Raw genomic sequence first — 21,385 nt, 5'->3', positions numbered from 1 at the left:
TTTTTTTGTGATTGAAAGATATAGTAATCCCAAATTATAATAAATATTCTAAATTAACCCTTATCCAAAAAATAAAAGAGCCGCTGAGCACGCGCGTGAGCGCGTGCTCAGAAGCTAGTATATAATAATTCTTGTAAAGTCTCTCACCCGAACTTATCTAATATTCCATTCCAATGACTCCTCAATGCAATCCAAAAAATTTGTGCGTACGTGAACCTGAGAGAGATAAAAGAATTAGGGTTAAACCAAGTATTTTTCAACTAAATAATAAATAATAAAATCTAATGCCAAAAACATATACAATGATGGTAAAAAAAAAAATAAAAAACTTTAACACCAAAAACATATACAATGAAGGTAAAAAAAAAAAATTCTTAAAAAGAAAAAAAAATACGTAGAAGGAAAAAAAAAAAAAGCAGAAGAAGTGAGGAAATAGAAGATAAAGATTTTTTAGAATTTAACTCTATCATGGACTCTTTAAAATCTAATCACCACGTCATCACAAAATCACATGAAAATCTAGCACAAATCATATGATCTTTAATTCTTTGCTCTTTTGCGGTTCATATCCATAATAAAATCAATTAGGCCTCTATTTTTTGTTCTCAAATATTTTATTCTAAATAATTGAAAGAAGAAGGAGGAGGTATATAGTTGTATCATACTTATAAGTTAACTGCAAGTTGGTCAAATAGAAGCCACTAATGAAGGTAGCAATTTTTTTTAAAGAAACGGACATCTAGGCAAATTAAAATTCAAGCTTAAATCAATTAGGCCTATTTTTTGTTCTCAAATATTTTATTCTAAATAATTGAAAAGAAGAAGAAGAAGAAGAAGAAGAAGAATTGAAGGAGGTATATAGTTGTATCATACTTATAAGTTAATTGCAAGTTGGTCAAATAGAAGCCACTAATGAAGGTAGCAATTTTTTTTTTTTTTAAGAAATGGACATCTAGGCAAATTACAATTCAAGCTTTTCCGGGTGGAAAAATTGACAATGTTCAATAAGATGAGATTTGACGGATTATTTTGAGAAGTCGTCCCTGGGATTTGAGAGAAAGGGAGAGGGAAGATTATAAAAATTAAAAAAAATTTAAAAAAAAGAGTAGAGCTCAAAGAAAGTAAATCATAAACAAAAAAAAAAATAAAAAGAACTTGCAAAAAATAGAACCTAGAAATTTGTTGGAGCCTCTGACAATAAATGTCTTTAATCTGAAGAAAAAGAAAGGAGGATGTAGAGCTAAACTAAATGTCTTCAATCTGAAGAAGAATGAGAGATAGAAAGTGAGATAGAAACTGCAAAGCGTACGTGAGTTTGTGGGTTTTAAAGTGTAGGAGTTTTAATTTACATATTTATCCTCGTTAATTGAAAACTTGTAAGTGGATATGATGAGCGTACTTTAGGCATCTAAAATGTGGAATTTACATATTTATCCTCCTTAGTTGAAAACTTGTAAGCAGATATGATGAGGATACTTTAGGCATCCAAAATGTGAAATCCAAACAGGAGAAGCCCCTTAAATAATAGTATAGATAATAATAAGTTAAATAAATGGACAAAGTTTAGCTACAAAATTGGTTGTAATTTAAGATTATAAACTCACTCAATAAAATAAATATCACAATATATTTTGAAAATTTAACCGTTGAATTGCATGTTCTTTACGCTCTTAATACACATGTTAAATTTTGTGTCAATCAGATATTATTTACTATATGATTTATAAGCTTTTATTTTGTGCATAATTTTAAATTATAAAAATTTGCAATTTAAAAAATTTATTGATGACATAACTATTGATCTTTAATTTTCTTAAAATTTTACAAGTATGAAAGATATAAAAAGAAGATGTAATCTAATGGTAGATTTGTCAAAATTTACCTCCAATAAAAAGATATTAAATAAATTTGTAACTAAACTTTGTCTAAATAAAATAAGCAGGTGAGTTGTGAGATTTGCAAATGATAAAAAAAGTATTAAAAAAAAAAAGCTTACTTCTAAGTATATCTCAAACAAGTACTAAAAAATCATAATATCATTACATGCTTTGGTTATTGATACTTGATAGTTGATACAAATCAGACAGTAACGAAAGTAGACGGGGAGGAATTTGCATTACTTACGGCAAAAATTTCTATCTATTTTAGTATAAGAATCTAATTTTTCTATTTTCCTCAACTGCTTTCCAAAAACATCTACATCTGTTTATTTATTCTAATATTTACTTTTTATTTACATAAATCACTTTTAAAAACTGAAAAATGATATGAGAAATAAATAAAATATATTTTTACGTGTGAACAATAGCTGTGTAAATTTACAAGGTATTGTAATTTTGGATAAGATATGTATAAATTTAGACAAATTGATGTGAATATTTTTTTTATTATTATTGGTTGGCCAAAATTTTGCATTTATGCCATTTTATATTGACTAATGCAAGTTCTATAGTTACAACTTGCAACTATTGAGAAGGACTGAAATTATCTTATTGAATTATAAAGCTCTTTCATTTTCTAAAAATATTTTAAAACCACTATTTTTTTCCAAATATTTTAAGTATCCACTTTGAGAATTAGTTCATGAACATGGCCAGACTTTAATAAATTATTAAACATCTCATTTCCACCTTTTGTTTATGGAATATTTCTCATGTGAAAAAGGGAAGCTATCATCAAGGTTTTCAGACCCGGACCGTTCATTGAACTATAAAAGGGAGAGGTTCAAGGTTTTTGAGATCAAACTGAGGTCAAAACGGGATCGAACCGTGATGACATCATAATTAATTTAATAATTAATTAAAGCCTAAATATAGATATTAAATTTATAAAACTAGCAAAATTGACTAATATATCTATATATGTGAGGGAAATTTAATAATTTTCAAGCATATATTTAATAATTAAATAAGAAAGTCAATAAAATAAAATAATAACTATGAAAACATTAAAATTTATGATTAATTTTTGAAGTAAAGTTGAGTATCTTTGAAGGATTTTAATTATAATTTTGTTTTATTCCTTGTAAGAGATGGATAATTTAATTAAGTGGAATACAATTGTGTTAAGTTTTTTTTTTTTTTTTTTAAAGTTGTTAAGGGGTTGGACCGGGTTCAACCCCGGTTTTAGGGGTTCACGAAATTGTCACATATGCCCAGCTCTCTTTGCTTAAAAAACCAAATTTTCATTTGGTTCTCGATTTTCACTGTCCGACCTCCCGGTCCGGTCCGAGTCTGAAAACCTTGGCTACCATGACTCTCCCTTCTTTAACTCTTTAATTCTTAGGTTTGTGTTTGTAATTGACTGGAGTTGACCCTCATTTCTGCTTTTTATGCTTCTGTTTTTAGATAAATAGGGCAGATAAGGTAATAATAGTACACTCAGAGGCAAGATAAATTATTTTGAGAGACAGAAAGAACCTCCTCCCCCATCAACAACCATAACTTCCATTCCTTAACAATCTACTTCAAACAACTCACTACTAAAGTCTGGAAAGAAAATTTTCAATTTACAACTTACAATAAGGCCACCAAGATCCAGCTTGAATTAACATGTTGGAAAACAAACAGATATGGTGGATTATGGAAATTGATCACTCTAATTTATCCTTTTGTTGCAACAGAGTTCACCCAAAAAAAAAAAAATGGCAAAGATTCGGTCCACAAGTCTAGTGCATTGAAGCTCTACACCCAAGCCAAGTCCAAAAAAAAAAAATTAAAAAAAAAAAAAAACTGAAAAACAAACGTTGTTATTTGGATTGGTGGAAGCAATATTCATCTTTGGTTTGTTTATGAAACCTGCCCTATTTTTGTATAGGAGCAGTAAATTAAGGACAGTTTTCAAATAGGCACTCATAGAAAAGTGCTTGTTTGTAGCTAGACGTGTGACCCAGTAATTTATTTTCTTTTAAATAAAATTCCTCATTGCACCAATATATCTATCTTTGGTCGCAATAATTCAAGTTAGTTACTATTTTGTGTACTACCTTTCCATAAATTCCACCCTTCAATTAATAAACATTACTTTATACTGCATTATGTACAAGTGGTCAATCTCAATACTGAGCGGGGGAGAGAATATTTTACTTATAATTGGAGAGTTATCATTTGGGACATGACTTCAGAAAACACGGGCACTCATCGTCATTGTTTACGTATCTCCATAAAAGCCACGTTAATAATACAATTATCTCAAACTCAATTTTGTAAGTTGCAATTAGTTCAATTAGTAAAGTCTCTGATAGTTATATAAGAGATTTGAGATTCAATCTCTGCTTACACCAAAAATTAATTAGTGTCTTAGTCTGGTAATAAAGAGCTATTATCAAGTGCAGACGCATAAGTTGAAACTCTCTCAAAAAAAAAGAAAAAATCTCAACATCAATTTTGTATTTGTATCCTAAAAAAATAGGTCTGATAACTGATATCCTCAACAATTAAGATACTTTTTTTTTTTTTTTTTTTTGCTGAGTCAACAATTATGATACTACTTCTTTCGTTTTCGTGCTTTTTATTTTAAGTTTTTGGTACGTGGTTGTGGTTGTGATTGTCAGATTATCAACTTGATTTTTTTTTTTTCCCCACGAATGGTAAAATAGACATCACAAGACACAAGCTAGCATATTCGCATATTACATTATTACCAATCCCATAATGTGGGAAGGTAGGATTTACTTTCCAGACCAATAAATCAAATTATAGAATGTTAGGAGAATAGGATTGTATTAAAAGATGGGAATTTGGAAAAGTATTATGTCTACAATATTTTTCACAATATTTTTATAACAAATCTAAAGTGACAAATTGTTATTGACTATTATGTGTAGGCAAAAAAAGTAATTTAAGTAATGGATTTAAATTACAACCAATAACAACTTACCATGTATGATTTGTTGTAAAATTATTATAATGCGTTATCAATTAGGTGATTGAGTGCCTTGTAGCCTAATTGACACATATTCATACACAAAGTGCTTGTGGGTCTAATGGGTTTTAGTTGTATTCTGGTTATATAATGTATTATAAACCTGGTATAAAACACTATTATTATTATTATTATTATTATTATTATTATTATTATTATTATTATGTTTGTATGTGTTCTAATAAGTATTAATATTTACTAAAAAAAAACTGGTAAAGTCTCTGATGGTTTGAATAAGAAATTTGGGATTCGATCTCGGCCTACACCAAAAAATTGATTAGTGTCAAAAAGTGCTTGTGGGTATAAGGAAAAAATATTCAAACTGTAAGGTTAGCAATATATTGTAACTATCTAAAAAAAAAATATTATTATAAACATATTTATAAATAAGGACAAAATTTGGCTATAAACTTTGTTATAGCCAATGGTTACAACTTCCACTAAAAAAATTAACATAACTATATATTTTGAAATATAATCATTAGATTGCGTGTTCTTATCTTAATACACATGTCAATCTGATGTTATTTATTATTCAATCCATAAATTCATTTTTTATGAATAATATGATATTACAAAAATTCATTTAAACATTTGATTTATGACATAGTTATTGATCTTTGATATTCTAGAAATTTTGCAAGCATAGATGATATAAGGAAAAAAAATGTAATCTAATGGTGGATTTGTCAAAATTGACATATTCAATAAAAAAATATTTATTGGAGTTATAGTCATTAGCTACAATTAAGTTTGTAGCCAAATTTTGTCCTATACATAATACCCAAGTAAAATAAGTCATAATTATCTCCAAATATTTAATTATAAAAAATTCTCCCAAATATATGTCAAATGATGATAAGTGTATATAATAGGTTATAAATATGGACAATATTTGGCCCCAAATATGTTTACAGTTATCTTTTTTCACCCCTTACATGACAATTTATAAGATTATCCATGTGTATTATCTAAATAAGTTACATGATTTATTAAGAAAGTCATGTAACTAAAACAACACATGGATAATCTCTTTGATGGCCACATAATAGGTTGGAATAAGATAGCTCTAAACATGTTTGGAGTTAAACTTTTTCCTATAAATATAGCATCAGTGTCCCTCCCTCCCTCCCTCCCTCCCTCCCTCTATTTTGTGTATAGTTTAGCAATATCACAAAGCTTGGCATCTAAGGGAGAAAAGGTTCGAACTGCATGGTTAGTAGCATATTGTGACTAGCTTAAAAAAAATCTCTCTAACATTTATTCCTTTATTAATTATTATGTCATTTAGTTATTAATTATTTTGATCAGGTAATTACAATTTATAATTGATTTAATTACAATCTTGGTCCAGTATACTATCATCAAATTAGTAAAGAAAATGTTTCATATAATATTCATGTGGCTCTAAGCAAATGACATGTGATTTGAGAAAAATATAAGGAATTTAATTTTCAAGTTATATAAATGATAGTGACAAAAACTTTTTACTAAAAACTTGCATTGATATGCTAAATGTTTTTTTTTTTTTTTTGTTTTGAGAAGAAGTGTATGATAAATGTTAAAGACCTGGAGTGTGTCATACATGTATAAAATTCAATTACAGCTAAGCTATCACCACCAAAAGGATCTTTAAATTTTGTCAAATTATAAGAATAAAATAATAGAGTGCCTCTTGGAATAATTTGTCAATTTCTTCATAAATGTAGAAAGCCATGTGGGGAACATGGGGTGGCTATCAAACAAAACTTTAGGAAAATGTCTTGGTCGAAATGGACGACGACACTGATCTTCACGTTTCTCCCATTTTTTTAATATTTTTCATATAGGACCTGTGATTTTTTTGTGATCTACCATCTATCAGTTGTTTGTTCTTTCAATTATCATATTGTACTTTGTAATTGGAATTCGTTCCTAAGCTTTTAAATTTTTGCATTACGACAATGTCTCTATAACATATAGTATTATTTAAAAACACACAGGAAAAATGGCCCTTATAGCATCAAAAGGTCATATGTACCCAAGCCACGTACTTCTTCACTAATTCTTATCCAAAAATATTCCAATTTTGGAAATAGTTGTTGCATACTAGTCTAGAATCTAGATAGCATGGGCTAGATGGGCCTAGTTGGATTTTTATTTTCGGCATGATTGCTGCTATTGCATGAGATTGTATTTATGTTTTTTTTTTTTTGTCCCTTTTAATTGGAAAGATTTAAATTATAATAATAGTAATAATACTCCAAAACTAAAAGCAAAGAACAACTATCAAACATAAGGTTTGTGGGGACGAAAGGCTCAAATAAGGATATTGGGCCATGAGCTGCGCCCGGGAACGCCAAAGAGCCCAAGGACAAACAAGTATTAGTAAAAGCAAGTAGATTTTTGGTCTGAGGACGAGCGTTGGATGCGACAAGCAGGTGATGTTGTCCGAGGAGCCAAACCTTCTTAGAAAACTGAGTGGAAGCTTGAAGTCCGAGCATCTAACAAGTACTAGGCAGTAGACAACCATGCTTGGAAGGAGGATAAGTTTCGGAGAGAGGTGAGTCAACAAAGAATTGAGAAATATTTAGGAAGAAAGCTGCTACCACTACCACATTGAATGCTCTGCACCTAACCAACTGGTCGCATTAATGTGGAGGTGATGCCTAAACAGTGACTTCTAGCCTTATAGCTGCCCACAAAAATTTCAAGAAGGTTCTGATGGGACAAGTATCAAGAAAATTAGTTATTTGATCAACAAGTGGAAGGCTAAGATGAGAGAAGGTAAAGAAGTATAAAAGGGAAATGATTTCATTACAAGGGAGATCATCAAAAAAAAGGAAAGAAACCACTTTGTAATCAAGAACTTGAACATTTGTATAAGTCTGAGAAATATATATAAGAACATACCATCCTCAAATTTGACCGAGAAGTGTTTTTCTTTTTAACTTGTTCTTCTTAGTCATTCCTACACTAAATTAACCCGTTGTGATTCACATTTGACTTGTTAAACGTTCAATATTAACCCACTCTCTAACAAATTTATTGTTGTGGACTTGTTGGGCCATTGTCCAAATCTTTTGGGATGTGGATCAATTTGTGCCTTTACAACGTTTATTATTTAAAAAAAAAAAAAAAAAAAAAACTATCAAACATAAAGTCCACTCTTTGAGAGCTTGATTTGCTGAATTTATACTTCTTGCAAGTTCTAACTTCTATCCCATCTAAACAAGTTTTCGAAAAGGAGGATTAAAGGTTTCATGGTTAAGTAGTAGGAGTGTTTAATTTTCTTCATAGAGAGAAGATGGGAAAAGGGTTGGGCGGCACATGCATGGGTTTTCACCCTATAAAGGGGTTACATAGATAGAACATTGTTTTAATTACACCCGTGCACATCCAGAGATTATAGGCTAGTAAAAATATATGTTTAAAGGGTGTCATTTGCTAACTTGACTAGATAGAAAGACCATGATTCTAAAAAAAAATAAAAAACAAACAAACTAGATAGAAAGACCGAATTGACTCATTTTGACAAAGTGAAGGATTAAATTGACAAAAATTAAACTTTAAGATTTAATTTGACAATTGGATTAAAAGTTAGAAGACTAAATTGAATTTTAGCAAAACATCATAATATTATTAGGAAACCTCTCCCAAATTGGTTGCATTTTAAAGATTATTATTATTATTTTTATAATTGTTACAACTTACAACGATAATAGATGAGGATTTTTTTTTTTTTGTTGGTAGAAACCATAGTTCTCATGACAAGGGAGACCATTACAATTTCTCATAATGGAGTTTTATTTTTGGATCAATTGTTGGACTTGCATCCCATCAAAAACCACTTTTTCCAAACCTTCTTTCCTTACCATAATCACGGAAAATTCTTAGATATTTCCGAAGTGTAGAGAAAGGTGCCCCTTTCTCTCGCATTCATGATGGATCCCATTATAAATTTAATGAGTGAACTCCACCATGAATGTGAGAGGAAATTCTTAGCTAGTTCGAGACTACAAGGTCATCTTGTTGACCTTGTAGTTCGGACCAATTAAAACGAGACACCTAAGAGAAAGTGTTAATATCATTTAACAGGAAACCAAGTCAGTAATAGAGTTAATGACGTTTAGTGTGTTGCTATTCCTTTAGGTTTGAATTCAAATCTCAGCCCTACAACTAATCCAACGGTGGAGAAATGTCATTAAATCGAATGAAATGGGAAAACCCCTATTCTCTAACCTGCCTCTTTTTTTTTTTTTTTTTTCTCAATCATTTCAAAAACTCTCACTTTCTCTCTCTCCTCTGCTCTCAACCCAACCAGGGCTACTGCCACAATCACCTTTACGTGAAGCCGCGTTGTCGCACGACCCACCTCTCGCACCCACTAGTGTCGTGGCCTCTTTCCCTAACGATTCCTTTTACTCTTCTCTCAACCCCAATTGCACTATTGCCGACGCCACTGCCCAATAAGTTTTCTATTTCTCTCTTTGTCATTTTTTTAATTGATTTATTTTAATGACCTCTATTTGGTTGCTGGGAAAAAAGAAGGAATATAAGATCTGTTTTGTGGGATTCATGGATTGTGTTGATCTGGTTTTTCAGATTGTTTAGGTTTGTGGTCTGCTTGGCTTTTATTTTTGAGTTGTACTTTGTAGTCTAAAACAATATAGTCATGTTTAATTTTGAGCTCTTGTAATGATGTTTCAATTTTGAATGAAATGATTATCGTAAATATTATATAATGGAAAATGGAAAAATCCATATGGCTTGCATGAGTTATGGAAAAAGACATGAAATTACAACATATAATAAAATGAGGAGTGATTTTTTTTTTAAGCACATATTACGATTAGGAACTTTGCATTGTCTCTTTATTAAAAAGCCATAGCTGTGCACCATCTGAGAACTTAGTGCATTGTCTACAGAATAATTAGCTCTACTTGTGCCAAATAATCGTTGAAAGAAAATAAAGGTTTCTTCTTTCATCAATATCTCACTTTTTCAATAAGTAATCATTAAGTGTACTACTATTATATTACTATATTTCATCTTCAAGTAATTTTTTAGTTTTTGTGTTGAGGATTTTTTTTTTTGGGTGTAGGCCGTAAGGTGTGGTTCGGGTAGTCTTCTGCAACAATGCGAATGTTGCACATTTTCAAATGGGCTCTTGATTTTGCCAAGGATATGCTCATAGACAAGGTTGTTTCTTCTATTATTCCCCTTCAAATACCTGATATTAAGACATTTGTGAAATTCCCACTTGTTGGCAAAGTCCATACTTTTCTTTCAAATACTCCAATTTATCATGTTGATATTGCTTCTTCATATGTTATAACTGGAGAGAGGCATTATTTTAGTTGCTTCTAGTGCCGCTACAAATTTGAGCATAACTTGATAGTATTCTTAAAGCATTTGGTTGGTTTGGATTGCAATTACAGGTAATGGGGGTGCATCCATTCAAGTATACAACTAGGCTTTTAATTTGGTTTCTGCTCTAATCAAGTAAATGATAGATAAATTGTTGAATTATGGTAGATATAGTTTCTCTTTTGTTGGGTTGCCTTTGTCATGGTACTTGCAGTCTGTTTTTAGCCTAGCTTGAAATAAGGGCTTTCTTATCCAAAAGGTGTGGGTTGTGTGGGGTACTAGAAAAGTGCTTAGAGCAACTATGATTTAAATTCCATTTGAATTTTTGGTTTATTTCACTTGAAACCAAATGAATCATTTTTTGCTAGTAAATAGAGGATTGGTCTTCTAGGATGCTACTGTGCTGATTGAAATTTGTTTTTTAGCATTGCAAGATGATGGAGCCCCAACCAAGCTACATTGCCAGAAAAGATTTTGAAGCATTCATGAGGGATTGAAGTCATTTATCTTGAAGTTAATAGGACTAATTTTCAGTTTTACTGAAGCTTTAAATTTAATATATGTATTGTCCAATTTTGACACTTAGTGTCTTTGTGTATTTATACAAAACCATTACAAGGATGTATGGTACAAACTAAGATAATGTAAGAAAATGCAGTTATTCTTTTCCTAATATTTCAATAGCTATAATGATGTTTGTGATTTATCTTTTGAAATGTTATCAAGCCAATTTATGTGATGGGGAGTGGCATTCTGAAATTGATGCTCAATTGTTATTTGTGCTTCAATGAAGGGGAATGACAATTTGAAATTGGTGCTCAATTACTGTTTTTGATTCAATGAAATTGAAGCTCAATTGCAAAATCTTGATGCCAAATTGTAAAATTGGAAGAAGTACGTTGTGAAGTATATTTTTTGCTATTCACATTGCCGTGCACTGTAGCAAGTTCATGTTATTAGTTGGGTGCTTATCATCAGTTGAATTGCACATTGTCGTGCACTGTATGCAATTTGAAGGGAAATGAATTAAAATGTCTATTTGGTGCTGCTTTTTTTTTCAATTTTATGAAATCAGAAGTAGGAGTTGTCACTAAAGGTACCCAAACTTGCATTGCAATGGCATTGGCATTGTTGAGTGGTTGTAATTACAGTTTATATGGATATTGATTAGCTAGGCTTTTTTAAAATCCAAAATCAGTCCTTATGAAACAAATAGCCAATGCTTGTGATACTTTCTTGGCTTTTGCCTGGTTTAGGAATTCATAAATCATGAATTTTCTTTGAGCAATCTACCATAATGTCAAATCATTCTGTGAGAGGACATACATCTTATAAACGGCAACTTGACAATATCCAAGAGCAAATAATAAAATATATACAAGAACCTGGCTGGTTCACATTCAAGGTCAAAAACCAAAATTCATATGATGACAATGGCAGTGAGATAGCTGTATAGGTGCTTAAAAAAATCACTCCTCCTTTTATTATATGTTGTAATTTCATGTCTTTTTCCTTAGCTCATGCAAGTCATATGGATTTTTCCATTTTTCATTATATAATATTTACAGTAATCATTTCATTCACAATTGAAACAACATTACAAGAGCTCAAAATTAAACATGACTGTATTGTTATAGGCTATAGAGTACAACCCAAGAATAAAATCCAAGTAGACCACAAACCCAAACAATCTGAAAAATCCACAAATGCCACAACTTTTGAAAGAGACCAGATCAACACAATCCACGAATCCCACAAAACAAATCTTACATTCCTTCTTTTTTCCCAGCAACCAAACAGAGCTCATTAAAATAAATCAATTAAAAAAATGACAAAGAGAGAAATAGAAAACTTACTGGGCAGTGGCGTCGGCGACAGCACAGTTGGGTTGAGAGAAGAGTAAAAGGAATTGTTGGGGAAAGAGGCCACGACACTACGAGAGGTGGGTCATGCGACAACGCGACTTCATGTAAAGGTGATTGTGGTAGCAGCCCTAGTTGGGTTGAGAATAGAGGAGAGAGAGAAAATGAGAAAGTGAGAGTTTTTGAAATAATTGAGAAAAAAAAAGAGAGGCAGGTTAGAGAATAGGGTTTCCCATTTCACGTGGATTAATGATGATTCTCCACCATTGGATTAATTGAAGGGCTGAGATTTGAATTTGAACCTAACGGAATAGCAACACATTAAACGCCATCAACTCTATTGTTGACTTGGTTTCCTGTTAAATGATATCAGCACTTTCTCTTAGGTGTCTCATTTTAATTAGTCCGGACTACAAAGTTAGCAAGATGACCTTGTAGTCCCAGACTAGCTAAGAATTTTCCGAATGTGAGAGTAGGGTGCACCATTCTCCGTATTTCCAAAATACCTAAAAATTATGCCACATTCACATCCTGCTCAATTATACTAAGTTTGCTTCACATGAAAAACATTTAATCATTATATAACACCATTTAAGTACTATAAACCTATGGTATAGAACTAGAGATACATTGGCACAAAATGATTGTTATTTAATATATCCTTTTTTTTTATTAGTTGTAATAAATACTTCGACTTGACAAAAACTCATACTCAAAAGAGGTGTAACACCATTACAGAATATATCTCCCTTTATTGTAACTTGTAATTAAAAACCACAAAAAACAAAAAACAAAAAAACAAAACAAAGAGGTGTAACATCCGAAGATGTTACATAATTCATATTTGATCTCAAGAAATAAAGGATGATTTAGGATTGATATATATATATATATATATATATATATATATATATATATATATATATATGTATGTATGTATATATTATGGTTGTCAAAATTTGGATCTGAATCCTACGATCTTACGATTCCACCTACCCAAAATGATCTGGATCTTTCGAGGATTTTGCAATAGTTCAGGTCGATAGGATTGTATGATTCTGACGATCCCAAACGATCCTGATTTCTTGTAATCTTCTTTAACTTGATAGAAGGCTCAGTTGGACCCAGATAGAAAATAACATCCTAATAGACTAAGTTTTGCTATTCTAATGTAGAGATATACAATGTCAGTTGAACCCAAATGAAAAGTAACACCCCAACAAAGTGTCACATTTTAAGGCTTTTGACCTCTTTAAATGATGCTTACAAATGGATGTAATGATGAATGATAATTATATCAAATAGATGCAAATTATGAATGAATGTATAATTTACGTGATTATTTAACATACCAATGTGTTTTTATTGTTTTTTTCTCAAATAATGTAGGATCCTATGATCCATGATTCACGATTCGATTCTACAATTCACGATTCCAACTACCCCTACAATCCTGCGTAGAATCCCGACTTTGATAACCTAATATATATATATGATCTTAAGGTTAAAATTAATTCTTTAGAATTCTTAGGTTAACTCCATCATAGATGTGGGGAGTAAAGGACCCAAGAAAGCATTTGGGCCTTTGGGCTCTAGCAAGGAGAGCCGAACTACTCTTGAGCTAAGGATTTGTTAGAAATGCGAATCGGCCCATACGCCGAGGGTCCGAAGATACAGCCGAGAATGAGTTTCTCCTCGAACAGATCCAAGGGAAGTCAGAGATTCACTACGAAGGTTAAGGCAGAATTCTGGAAAGACAGTTGGTTAAAAGGGGGAAACCCTGAACCTTCTAGATACACCGGTGTTTAGAGAAATACCAAGAGCAAAGGCTGTCACCTCCACATTAAAGACTCTACACCTACCTCCCTAGCCGCATTAATGAGGAAGTGACCCCTGAACAGTAAGACTGAAGCTTTTGGTCACTATTCAAAGGCACTAAGGGAAGAAATATCTAGGGGGGAGTGGGTTTGAGCAGCACGTGGATAAAGTATCAGAAAATGAAGTATTTAAAGGGGATCAGTCTGTAACTAAAGGGTGAGGAAGAATTGTAGTTTTTAAAAAAGAAAGAGAAATAATACAGAAGTAGTCCTCGGCTCACGTCCGAGGAGGTCTATTTGCAATTATTATTTGTTATTTACAAGTGTTTGCACATCTTAGCATATTATTAAGTTCTCAGTACTTCTAATCTAGATTTCAAGTCCACACTCTACAAATTTCATTGTTTAAGGCTCATTGGGCCTGAGCCCGTGATTTTCTCTGGGTCCAGGTGCAATTGTGCACTTACAATAGAGTTTCCAAAATTTTAATTATTTATTAAAACTAAGTGGATTATATATTGTCCAATATGTTTAGGACCACACTATTTGTCACATCTTGTTGGAGTGGTCGACCGTAAATGATGAACAATCACTTTTGCATAGACCTATGTTTTTTCATCATTCTTGAGTCTCGATCATATTAGAGTTATGTCATAAAAGTTGTGTCTATGGGTTTTTTTTTTTGTTGGTTTTCTAGTCATTTAGTGTGCATTTGCCTAATGCTTATGTTTGGTTTTGCGTTTTTAGTGCTGGGTCCCACAACACTATTCATGACTCAGCCAACAAATAAAAAACGCAAGAAACAGGCCCACGGCAGCACTATTACGTTTTAAAAATTATTTCGCTACAGTATTTTCAGTTATAAGTTTTCAGTTTTCAGCAAAATAAATGGTATCCAAACAAATCCTGATTCAAAATAAATGAAAATTATTTTAGAAATTCTACGGTGGATTTTTGATTTTTGATTTAGTTCATAGTTACACTTATAATAATTGTGACGGAGGATTTATATCCTAAATTCCCTTGTAAAGTACAGTTGACCATACTATTGAATTATAAAATCCTTGACTTTAGAATTTAGATAGAATTATTTTTAAAATTATGAAGAATGCTAATATCGTAGTATTTCTTGTCTAAACTTTTGGTGCTATCGACTATATGCATTGTGCTGCCTATTTGTGTATTTTATAATAGGATCACGTAAGGTCCACATCGTCTGAGCTGTCTCTTCCTATCCCTAGCATTAATTGTACTCCATTAAAATAAAAAAAGGTTATGGAAAACAATTCCTCAAGTCAGGCCTACAGGGACTAAACACACTGATCTTAGGCACAAATTAATAATATTTTGGGTTGGAAGGGACAAATTGGAGAGATTAATCTAATCAAAATACAAAATTTAAAATTTAAGTATGAAAGTGAAAGGGAGGTGTAGAATGAAAAGTATTACTCCTATCTAGTATTTAATATGAGTATTAGTTGTTATGATGATTTGTTGGATTTGTGTTCAAAATCAACAGATTCTGTAATATCTAGTAGCCTTGATTTTCTCTTTTCCGTATCTATCCCCTAACAACAACAAAGCAACTTCCTCGCTTTCCTTTTAAAGCTTATCCTCTTCCCCCACCTTATTGCTTGTTACCCCTTACGTGTCAGGACGGTTCTAGGAATATTTTTCAAGGTAGTCATTATTGGCCAAAGTTTAATAAAAAAAAGAACTTTATATATTGACCAAAATACACACATGCATGTACTGTTTGACAATTTTCTTATAGGATTTTTTTTTTGAAATCTTTGCATGATAGTCTTATTATTAATGTTGTAGTTATATCTTTTTCAAAAATTTAGTTAGATAAAAAATTTATTGGTATTTTTCTTTTTGTTTGTAAGGATTTAGTATATTGTTAAATGGGTCAAAATTTAAAGATAACGTTTGGCTACAAACTTAGTTGTAGCCTAAGACTATAACTCTTACTAAACAAATTAAGGTGACTATATATTTTGAAAATTGAACCGTTATTTGCGTGTTTTTTATGTTCTTAAAACGCATGTCAAATTTTATGTTAATTAAATGTTATTTATTATTTGATTTGTAAACTTATATTTTTATGTAATTTTAGACTACAAAAACTCAAAATTTAAAGATTTGATTAATGACATAACTATCAATCTTTGATCTTTTTGAAATTTTGTAAGTATGGAGGATATAAGAAAAAAAATATAATCCAATGGTGATTTTTTTACAATTCACATCTAATAAAAAAAATATTGAGTAGAGTTATAGTTTTAGTTTACAATCAAGTTTGTTGTCAAATTTTTTCCAAAAATTAAGGTTACGTTTAGTAACAGTTTTTGTTTTCTATTTTCAAAAGCTTCTTTTTGGGAATATAAAGAAAAAAAAAATTTTATTGTATTTTTGAAATCAAAACATGTTTGGTTAGTTGATATTAAAGATATAGTTTTTTGAAAAAAAAAATAGAAAATACTAAAATATGTTGTTACTAGGATTTGAACTCTAACGCTAACTCATTAAATGAGATAGATTCATTAAATTAAATGTGTGTTTTTATTGACTTCTGAAAATTAGAAATTGAAAATAGCATTTTACATGTTTTCAGTTTCCTTCACAAATTGGGTTTTGAAAATAGTTTTTGTTTTTTCTCTATTTTAAGTTACTAAACAAGTTTTTTAGTTTCAAAAATTGAAAATTGCTTTTGAAAATAGAAAATAAAGAGAAAAAACAGTTACCAAACATACCTTAATTATGTTGAGCTTAAAAACTTTTAGGACAGTCACAAATATTTTTTAAAAATAATAAAATTATAAAGTTTTAAAATTTATATATAATAATTAATTATTTTACCAGGTGAGGGTAGTCCTGTGACCACCTGGACTTCATGTGAAGCTGCCAATGCCAGTGTCATGGCAAAAGGGCCAAAAAAGGCTCGTGACTTGTGACTTGTGACTTGTGATCAGTAGAGTCAAATTCCACATGGTACCATACTTGAGAAACAAGGGGAATTTTAATGAATTACTCGAACACTGCCATTAGTTAGTGACTTTTGTGGATATAGAGTTTGTTTGGGTTGGTTTTTAAAGAACACACACACAGATATATATATATGTATTGTATATTGCTTAACATTAATAATATTTTGAACAAAGGATTTGTACTAAAACGATTGTACTAAAATTGAAACAAAAGACCTATTAGGCCATCAGCGTCGATATGTCCGAGTGGTTAAGGAGACAGACTTGAAATCTGTTGGGCTTCGCCCGCGCAGGTTCGAACCCTGCTGTCGACGTAATTTTTTATTTTCACAATCAAACCAATAGGCTCCCCCCCCCCCCCCACAAAAAAAAGAAGAAAAAACTACTCTTTTTTTCTCAATCTGACGGCTGTGATTTGCCTTTCTTTTTGCCCTAGCTTACACAATCAAATAATAAGAGGCCCCACAGGAATTTCCAATTCCCAAAAGGTCACACACTTTTGCGAGACACTGAGAGAGAGAGTGAGAGAGAGAGAGAGAAAGAGAGCCGCAAAGCAAAGGTGAGAGAGGATCGACAAAAAAAATGAACCCAGACGAAGTGTCGAAGGCGTTTGTCGAGCACTACTACTCGACTTTCGATTCGAATCGATCTGCTCTGGCGAACCTGTACCAGGATGGTTCGATGCTGACCTTTGAGGGGCAGAAGATCCAGGGCTCACCCAACATCGTCTCTAAGCTCACCTCCCTCCCTTTCCAGCAGTGCAAGCACCACATCACCACCGTCGATTGCCAGCCCTCTGGACCCTCTGGTGGCATGCTCGTCTTCGTCAGTGGAAATCTTCAGATTTCTGGCGAACAACATGCCCTCAAGTTCAGTCAGGTATTTCTTCAAACACCTACCATGCCAATCACGCACCCTTTTGTTTTTGATAAGTAATTCCAAACACAAACATTAGAAAAATAAAATAAAAACACCCAGATGTCCTCGTATCTTGTAATTGTATTCTGTTATATGATAGTCATATTATGGCTGCTTATTGTGAATTACGGAGCATTGTATTTGGTGAATGGATAATGATGTTTGGCATTTAAGTGTGAATGAAATGGGGATGCTGAGATCAATGCCAATGGCATAGCAAGGTTGGAAATAAGATAAGGGAAATGGGCTTGATAGTGAAGTTGTGTTGAGTGGAGTAAGTTAGGCTTGTCTTCAGGGTTGTGATGAGTGAGGTAGTGTCTCATGTAATGGGTGCATGCAAACTCTCTTTCACATACATGTGAGGTCTACAGATGTGGGTCGCATGCATATGTATGAAAGGAGCATTGATAGTGCAGGGAATGCGTAACTATGGACTCGTCTTTTCTCTAAGCTTGATGGGAATTAAAGGGTCTGACATTTTGTTTATTTAGGGTAGGACAAGATGGTGTAGAGAATGGACTGAATGGGTATTGAGGCTTTTGCTATGGTCAACTAATAAGCTGTATGAAAAGAGTGTAGTTGCACACATTTATGTTAATTGTTGCTTGAAGAGTTCTCAAACTGCAAATTACATTGTGTGGAAATTGACAAATATAAGAAAAGTGAAACTAATCTTAGATTGCCAATATTATTTTCTTCTTCTCCTCAGGCATTTTAATTGCCTGAAATATTTAGCTAATGCTTGTTATGAAAGGTGTAGCCATCGATATATGCATGTGTAAGTATTCTATATACCTTAGTCCTAAAAATTTTAAGGTTCACTATGGATCTTCAACAAACAAAGTGAGGTCAGCCTCATTTATTCTTCTACACCATTCTATTACAAGTATAACCAAATTCATAAGTAAAAATGTCCATCTTTGTTATTTCTAGTGCTATTTTAAGCTGTCCCTACCTTTTTTGTTCCATGTACTTGAATCAAAATTATTCTTCTTCATTGGTGCATTAATTCCTCTTTTGCACATGACCAAACTATCTCTAGGGACGTGTAAGTTTGGTTTGTCTCACTGTAAGCCCACTCATTAATCTGTTGCCATCTCTCCTTGTTCATGGGATGTAAATTTTGATAGGTTTTGTATCTTGGTTGTAGTATGTGTAGTGTTGTTAAAAATGTGTTTAAACATGCTTAAAGCTCAAAACCCCAGGTCTAAGCTTTTTTGCTTGGTTGAAGAGAAGCTTATTTAATGAAACATGCTTCAAGCACACTTTTCTGGTGCTTTTCAAGGAAGCACAAAGCATGTCAAGGCTTTTTTTTTTTTTTTTAATTTTTACTAACAAATATTTGAATCATTAAAATTAAAATGCTAAACCTTGAAGGCAATGACATGGACCATTGATTTAGTATACAAACACTGTTCTTAAGGTGCTTTACAGCACAAATAATGTTTCGTTTACATATCCAAAGTATCGAACAAGGATAATTTATGATTTTTGTACTTTTTGGTCTTTGCCTTGTGGATATATTTTGATTAGCGATATACTTTATTCTGATCATGGCTATCATAGAATTAAACTTTATGACTTAATTCTTTTCATATTGTCCATTTATTGATAATTTTTTTTCAAATTTACTATAAAAAGTTTAAGAAATAGAAATATCTTGATGTAAAATTTGGGCTTACAAATCTTGTGCAATTGCACTATCCATTCAAGCTAATACAGAATTTATTACTTTTTTGAGTTTATAAACCTTTTTTTACATATGTATTATATGTTATGAATCTTTTTATTAGAGGTTATCATATCTAAAAATGTGCGCCTTCCTTCAATTAGCTGCATGCTTGCTTGTGTCTAGTCTCTAAGAGACATGTATTTAAGTGCAACTAATGCCTCTACCAACACCAAGTACATGCTGAATAAGGAACACATGAGTATTTAAGAGTATCTTTGCTGAGTCTTTCTTTCTCAATCTTATTTATTGGTCACTGTACTTTTAGAATTTAATTGTGATGTACATATAATATACATTCTGTGTACTTGGTGATTCCTTATTTCTATTAAAACTTATTGCTTTTATGTTAAAAAGAGGTGTATCTTTGCTGAGTCAAGAGTTTGATTATTACTTCACCCAATACTGCAGAATAGCTGGTGATTTTGATTGATTTTTTTGCAATGTGAAACTTACCAAAGGGATGAGATTTTGTTAAAACCTGGCTACCAACCTGCCATAATGGGGGAAATTTGGGATTGGTGTGTTTACAATGTTTTCTGCTAGAATGGTGGGCACTTGGTGTTTGAATGAGTAGATCACTCATCAGTGAAAATGTTCTAGTCAGTCTGGTGTGATTCTTGCCTTCTAACCCTATTTACTGCCTTATTTCTATGTAGATGTTCCATCTGATTCCAACACCGCAGGGGAGCTTTTATGTATTGAATGACATATTCCGCTTGAATTATGCATAAGGACTGTTAAGAGCATCAGAAACTCGACAGGAGGAGTTTTTGTTTTGGTTTTTATTGAACATGAAAAAACAAAACCAAGTTGTGTAGTGTTGTTTAGATTTTATGCTTTTCGAATGGGTAAGGCAAACTTTATCTATGGTTGGCAGATTTGCTTGCTAGTTTTCTATGTTCGATCATCTGAAAGAATACTAATTTGATTGCATGCATTGATTTCAAGTAGTCCACTTGTTTCAAATTTATGAGAATGAGTTGTGCCATGCATTTGGATAAAATATGTGATTTTTAGTCTCAACTTCCTTAATTTGGATGCAAGCACTAGCTTGGGAAGGTTTCACTTTTTTCATACTTGGAAAAGCTGGGAGAGCTAACTTTTTTGGGTAAAATTTATGTACAATACCTTAAGTGTTATTCCTTAGGTTTTCCTCTTAAAATTCAGCCATGTGACTATTTAACAAAAAAATACACTTTCATCTCATGAGAAAAAAGCCACATGACAGAATTTTAAAAGGGAATTTTAAAAGGGGTAAAAAATAACACCTAAGTACTATATCTAAGTTTTGCCTTTTTTTTTAGGGTTAGTTAACTTGGCTAGTGAATTGTTTTGAACATCTTTTTATCCATGTTTTTCTCAAACTTTTGGGTTACCCGTGGAAGTGAACGGCACCACCTCCTTGCCTTTTGTTATAGTCAGGTAGGTTTGTTTGTTTAAAAAAAAAAAAAAAAATATAAAAAAATAAAATTCAGTAGGTTACAACAATGGAGGGGGATGATTTGAACCTTGATCAATAAAGGAGAGAAGACTATTCCGCTGAGCTACAAGCCCTTGGTGGGCAAGGTTAAATTTGCATTGGATACAAGAAATGTATATTATGATTACTTCTTTTTTCTTGAAGATATGTAATATTCAAATTTAGATTCGTGGAAATACATACGGTTCCGATGGAATCAAATAAACATTCAATGTTATAATCAGGTTGGACAGATGAGAATGCAAATTTGTCTATTATTGGAGGGGTATCTAGAAAACTCCCGATAGCACCATATCTTTAGAGATGGGATTAGA

General features: G+C 31.9%; 1 protein-coding gene and 1 non-coding gene across 2 annotated transcripts; both read left to right on the top strand.

Moving 5' to 3' along the window:
• Positions 1-17,173: 17,173 nt before the first annotated feature.
• On the top strand, positions 17,174-17,255 carry TRNAS-UGA (transfer RNA serine (anticodon UGA)). The gene has a single exon. It is a non-coding gene; the product is annotated as a tRNA-Ser (tRNA).
• Positions 17,256-17,420: 165 nt separating this feature from the next.
• On the top strand, positions 17,421-20,594 carry LOC142610144 (nuclear transport factor 2B-like). The gene is made up of 2 exons (XM_075781873.1): positions 17,421-17,820; positions 20,248-20,594. The coding sequence occupies exons 1-2, from the start codon at positions 17,524-17,526 to the stop codon at positions 20,320-20,322; spliced, it is 372 nt and encodes a 123-aa protein (XP_075637988.1). The 5' UTR covers positions 17,421-17,523; the 3' UTR covers positions 20,323-20,594.
• The last annotated feature ends 791 nt before the right edge of the window (positions 20,595-21,385 follow it).

The sequence above is a fragment of the Castanea sativa genome, chromosome 1 (assembly GCF_040712315.1).
Source record: "Castanea sativa cultivar Marrone di Chiusa Pesio chromosome 1, ASM4071231v1".
Classification (NCBI taxonomy): Eukaryota; Viridiplantae; Streptophyta; class Magnoliopsida; order Fagales; family Fagaceae; genus Castanea; species Castanea sativa.
This window is presented reverse-complemented; position numbering and strand designations above follow the sequence as displayed.

Bases quoted from the DNA above. Each gene is read 5' to 3' on its own strand.
- LOC142610144 (XM_075781873.1), top strand. From the start codon at position 17,524: ATGAACCCAGACGAAGTGTCGAAGGCGTTTGTCGAGCACTACTACTCG. The intron at 17,821-20,247 runs GTATTTCTTCAA...ATTTCTATGTAG, and splicing joins ATGCCCTCAAGTTCAGTCAG to ATGTTCCATCTGATTCCAAC.